The sequence below is a fragment of the Lycium barbarum genome, chromosome 5 (genome assembly GCF_019175385.1).
Source record: "Lycium barbarum isolate Lr01 chromosome 5, ASM1917538v2, whole genome shotgun sequence".
NCBI classification, from domain to species: domain Eukaryota; kingdom Viridiplantae; phylum Streptophyta; class Magnoliopsida; order Solanales; family Solanaceae; genus Lycium; species Lycium barbarum.
The window spans coordinates 127,481,306-127,486,688 of NC_083341.1; the positions used below are offsets into that span (position 1 = coordinate 127,481,306).

A 5,383-nucleotide genomic window follows, 5' to 3' on the forward strand; every position below is an offset into this window, starting at 1 on the left:
ATAAGGCACCAGGGCTGGATGGCTTTACTATGGCCTTTTTTCAACATGCTTGGGAGGTCATCAAAAATGAGATTATCAATGCCTTGAAGCACTTCCATCACCACTGTCACATGGTCAAATGCATCAATGCTTCCTTCATTTCCTTGATTCCTAAGAAGAAAGGGGCAATCGAACTCAAGGATTACAGACCAATCAGTCTAATTAGTAGTGTCTACAAAATTGCTTCAAAGTTACTTGCAGAAAGACTCAAAACAGTGATCGGGAAATTGGTGTCGGGGAGTCAGAATGCTTTTGTTAGGGGAAGGCAAATCACAGATGCATCACTCATTGCTAATGAGGTTGGAGATTAAAGAGTGGAGAACCAGGGTTGCTATTCAGGCTAGACATAGAGAAGGCTTTCGACAAAGTGAGCTGGTCATATGTGCTTAACATTCTGAGTCATATGGGCTTTGGAAACAGGTGGATAAGGTGGATAAAGTATAGCATCTCTACTGTCAAATATTCCATTTTGGTTAACAGGGGACCTGTGGGGTTCTTTTCCCTCAGAGAGGCATCAGGCAAGGTGATCCGATCGCACCCTTTTTGTACATTTTGGCAATGGAAGGACTTAGCAAAATGTTGCAGACAGCTAGCCATTTGCAATGGATTGTGCCATTTAAGATAGGAAGGAACCCAGGACCTCAAATTGATGTCTCTCACCTGTTATATGCAGATGATACTTTGATCTTTTGTGGTGCTGAGAGATCACAAGTGACAAAGCTTAACCGAACCTTATTTATTTTTGAAGCTATTTCAGGTCTGCATATGAACATGCTTAAGAGCACCATTTATCCTGTCAATGAGGTACCAAATATGGAAGAGCTAGCAGATATCATGGGCTGCAAGATTGGATCATTTCCTTCCACTTACTTGGGTCTTCCTTTGGGTGCTAAATACAAATCTACTGAAATCTGGACAGGAATCATTGAAAAGTTCGAAAAGAAATTGGCAACATGGCAAATGCAATATCTTTCATTTGGTGGCAGGCTGACACTAATCAACAGTGTTCTCGACAGCTTACCTACTTACTATATGGCACTGTTTCAAATCCCAACTGGTGTTCTGGAGCAAATTGACAAGTTAAGGAGAGATTTTCTTTGGGAAGGCAACAGTGAGGACCACAAATACCATCTCGTCAAGTGGGAGAAGGAGAGTCTACCAAAATTTCAAGGAGGTCTTGGTATCAAGGACCTTGCAGCTCATAACAAAAGCATGATGATGAAGTGGCTTTGGAGATTCAATCTGGAGGATGCAGGGTTATGGAAAGATGTTGTGATAGCTAAACATGGAATATTGGATCACTGGTGCACAAAGGCCTCTACTCTTCCTTATGGAGTGGGTGTCTGGAAGGGTATTAGAAGATTGTGGGACACCTTTGTTCAACAGACTCATTTTGAAGTGGGCAATGGCTCACTCTTAAGATTCTGGAAGGACAAATGGGTTGGAAGTACCATCCTTCAGGATGACTTTCCAAATTTGTTCAGAATAGCTCAAGATCCCAACTCTGTAATCGCTGCTAACAGAGAAGGGAACATTTGAGACCTGTCTTTCAGAAGAAACATGTATGATTGGGAAGTGAATGAGTTGCTAGATCTTTTTTCGAGACTTCAACAATGTTTCATCAATCCCCAGGCAGCTGACAAACTCAAATGGGGACAACAGAGTGGGGGAATCTACACAGTCAAGGAAGGATACCATCAAATGTGCTCTAGAAATCCATTCATAGACAATTGGCCCTGGAAACTCATTTGGAGAACAAAACTACCTCTTAAAGTCATATGTTTCACTTGGACAGCTCTATATGAGGCTTGTCTTACTCAAGGCAACCTGATGAAAAGGAACACTCAGCTTCCAAGCAGATGCCATATGTGCAGAAAGGAGGTTGAAACTACCAGGCATCTTTTCCTCCACTGTGAAGTGGCCTCAGAAATCTGGAATCTGTTTTTGTGCCTCTTTGGTCTTAATTGGACCATTCCTCTCTCAATAAAGGAAGCTTATGAGAGCTGGAATCTATGGAAAGTTGACAAAGCCATCAAGAAAATCTGGAACATGGTATCAGCTTGTATATTTTGGTGTATCTGGTTAGAAAGGAATAGGAGATGTTTTCAGGGGGTGTCAACACCTTTAGGTCTTTTGAAAGCAAGGTGTATTGCCAATTTGTTTAGTTGGACCAAATTGGTCCCTGTAGGTAATGCAGATCAACTTTTGGATTTTACTAGCTCATTAGTTCTGGCTTAGATATTTGTTGTACAACCAGCCAGTCTTCTTTTTGTAAGCTCAAATGCTATATCTTGTAATTATTGCATCTTCTTGATGCCTTTGATTAATACCACTTACTTCATCCAAAAAAAAAAAAAAAATTGCATTAGCTTTGCACCGTCTTGCGATTCAATGAAAACAACAGATATCCACTTTTTGCAGAATCTGTTAAGGCAGTAGTAATTGTTGCCTGCAACATGAATAGTAGGATGCCTTATGAATGAATATGATGTAGTGTACTTAGGTGGTGGAGCTAAGCAATGGGGTAAAACATTCAGTTTCTCCCAAGTGGGGTGGCTTGATGGCAAAAGGCAATCAAAGTGGAGGACTTTCTCATTTCCATCCCGTGTACCAAAATAAAAAGTTGGAGGTGTAGATAACCAGGTTTGTTCTTAAAAAGTTGTTCTAGGATATTAGACTTTCTTTCCAGTCAAATAACTGTCACTAGATCACCTAATCTAATTCTGGTAATAGAATTGCTAATATGGAATCGTGATGTTTGAACTGCATTTGAAAGGTATATATGAAGGAAGCAGAAGAGATTCACAGTGCTATGCTATGTTGCCTATGGAGCTAATAAAAAGAGTACGCACAACGCTTTTGAAATCTATCAGGATTCAGGGTTTTCCTATGGGTTCCCCTGGATTTGTTTCCTCTAATATGTCCAATGTGTACTTCCACTGTAAGATGACATTGTTTATCTTGGACTATGCTACCTCAATTCCAATAAGGTACTTTGTTTTTTCCCCCATTCTTTGGCCTCAAGGTGGTTAAACAAATACTGCTTGAGTTGAGTTTAGTACATTTATCATGAAAACCATTATGAAAGAAACTGAACGATCTGCTTCACTTCAAGTCATCCTAAACTGTTGGACTGGACCAAACAGCTGAACCTCCGAAACTATGCCAACGAGGATTATTTACCATATGGTAACCATTTTAGATGGCATACCAAGCTTGCCCTGAGAAACAAACTCTAATTGTTGCTCCATGTATACCTCCTCGGCAAGTTCATCATACACATAAGCTCTGTTTATATCGAGCTGACCAAGCGGTCAATGATGCCTGTTGTTAATTGTCAGCAACCGAAGAGAATCTTTCACTCTAATCAAGGTCATAAATTTGAGTGTACCTTTGGCAATAGTCGAGCCATCATCCAATCAAATTTTCCATCTGGATCCATTTTCACAGAATATAACAAGTGGCACCTAGCAACAGATTTTCCCTTCGGCGATGAAATCAATTTCTAAGTGATACTGGTACGGGAGCAGTCATTTTCTCTATGGTGACACCTCGTTATCTTAGATGTTCCAATGTTTTCACTAATAGTCTTTTTTACAGTAACATTAGACGAAGACAGGGTAAATTTCATGAATGGTCACTAAACTATCACTTTTTTTCACCAAAGTCACTTAACTATATTTTCTAACACAAAAGTCACATAATTATCACTTTGTTTCACCAAAGTTTCTTAACTATGTCTTCTAACACAAAAGTCACATAACTATCACTTTTTTTCACTAGAGTTACTTAACTATGTTTTTAACACAAAAGTCACACAACTTTTAGCTTCCTACCACAAAAATCGCACCTACAGAAAAATTGAACTTCCGATGGGTAATATTGTTATACTTTTTTTAAATTTTTTAATCTAATAGATACAAACTCAATTAAAAAAGAATCGACCCGATGCAAAACTCATGCAAATATTAAAATATTCAGGAAACAAAATCAATCCTTCACTAAATATACAGTCCTTCTCTCTAGGGGCTCTCAAGCCCAAAATGTGTGAATTTTATTGGCCCTTTTTTCCAATATATATTGAGAAGTGTTACATGTTATTGGATAGTAGGAAATTGAATTATGCGGAGTAATAGTTATTATTATTTGCATGGGAATTAATAATCTTGTGATAATTTTTTTTCAACTCTATTCACCCTTTTGGTAATTTAATATCTGCATATGAGTTTTGGATCGGGTCGATTCTTTTTAATTGAGATTGTATTTATTAGATTAAAAATAAAAAAGAATATAAAAATATTACTCATCGGAAGTAGAATTTTTCTGTAGGTGTGACTTTTGTGTTAGAAAACATAGTTAAATGACTTTGGTGAAAAAAAGTGATAGTTATGTGACTTTTGTGTTAAAAAACACAGTTAAGTGACTTTTGTAAAAAAAAAAAAAAAAAGTGATAGTTATGTGACTTTTGTGTTAGAAAATATAGTTAAGTGACTTTGGTGAAAAAAAGTGATAGTTTAGTGACCATTCATAAATGTGATGTAATTGATGAGAAGAACAATACATTTGCGTGTGACAATAGATGGAGTGGTGGTATGTGCTAATGTTGAACAAGTGGGGGTTAAAAGACGAGTAATTTACCCTCTGTTTGGATGGTTGTTTCACGTGGTTCATTAATGTACAATATGGTATGGTACAGTATGGTATTGTATTGTATTGTACTGTATTAATGAACACAATGTTTGGATAGACTGTATCGTTTGTTGTGGTTTAATAACATTTGTATTGTTTGTTTTGACTGTATGATACTATATAATAACTTGTAAGTTTACTAAAATACCCTTAACTCTTAATTAGAAATTAGTTTATATATATCAATAAAACTCAGGTAAAGAACAAAACAGGAACTTTAAAAAATAAGTAGGTAGTGAGTGGGAGTGGTGGAGGTGTGGGTGGTGTTAGGTGGGTGGTTGTGGGATGAAGGTGGGGTAGTGGGTGGTAAGGTGGGGGTGGGGGTGGGCGGTGGTGAGGGGTACTGGGTGGCGGTGGTGGAGGAGTGGGTGGTTGGGGGATGAGGGTGGGGATAGTGGGTGGTAGGTGGGGGTGAGTGGTTGTGGGGTGGGGTTAGGGGGTGGTGAGGGGTAGTGTGTGGTGGTTGGGGTGGGTGGGGTGGGTGGTAGGGTGAAGGTGTGGTGGGAGTGAGTGGCGCGGGTGAGGTGGGGGTGAGTGGTAGGGTGGGGTGGATGGTGGAGGGTGGGGCGGGGGTGAGTGGTAGCGTGGGAGTGGGGTGGGGTGGATGGTGGAGGGTGGGGTGTAATGGAGAAATGAAATATGTAACCACGGAAAA

At 39.3% G+C, this 5,383-nt stretch overlaps 1 protein-coding gene across 1 annotated transcript; it reads left to right on the forward strand.

Moving 5' to 3' along the window:
* Window positions 1–29: 29 nt before the first annotated feature.
* On the forward strand, window positions 30–1,578 carry LOC132639770 (uncharacterized). Its single transcript, XM_060356192.1, has 3 exons — window positions 30–338; window positions 460–477; window positions 520–1,578. The coding sequence occupies exons 1-3, from the start codon at window positions 30–32 to the stop codon at window positions 1,576–1,578; spliced, it is 1,386 nt and encodes a 461-aa protein (XP_060212175.1).
* Window positions 1,579–5,383: the final 3,805 nt, after the last annotated feature.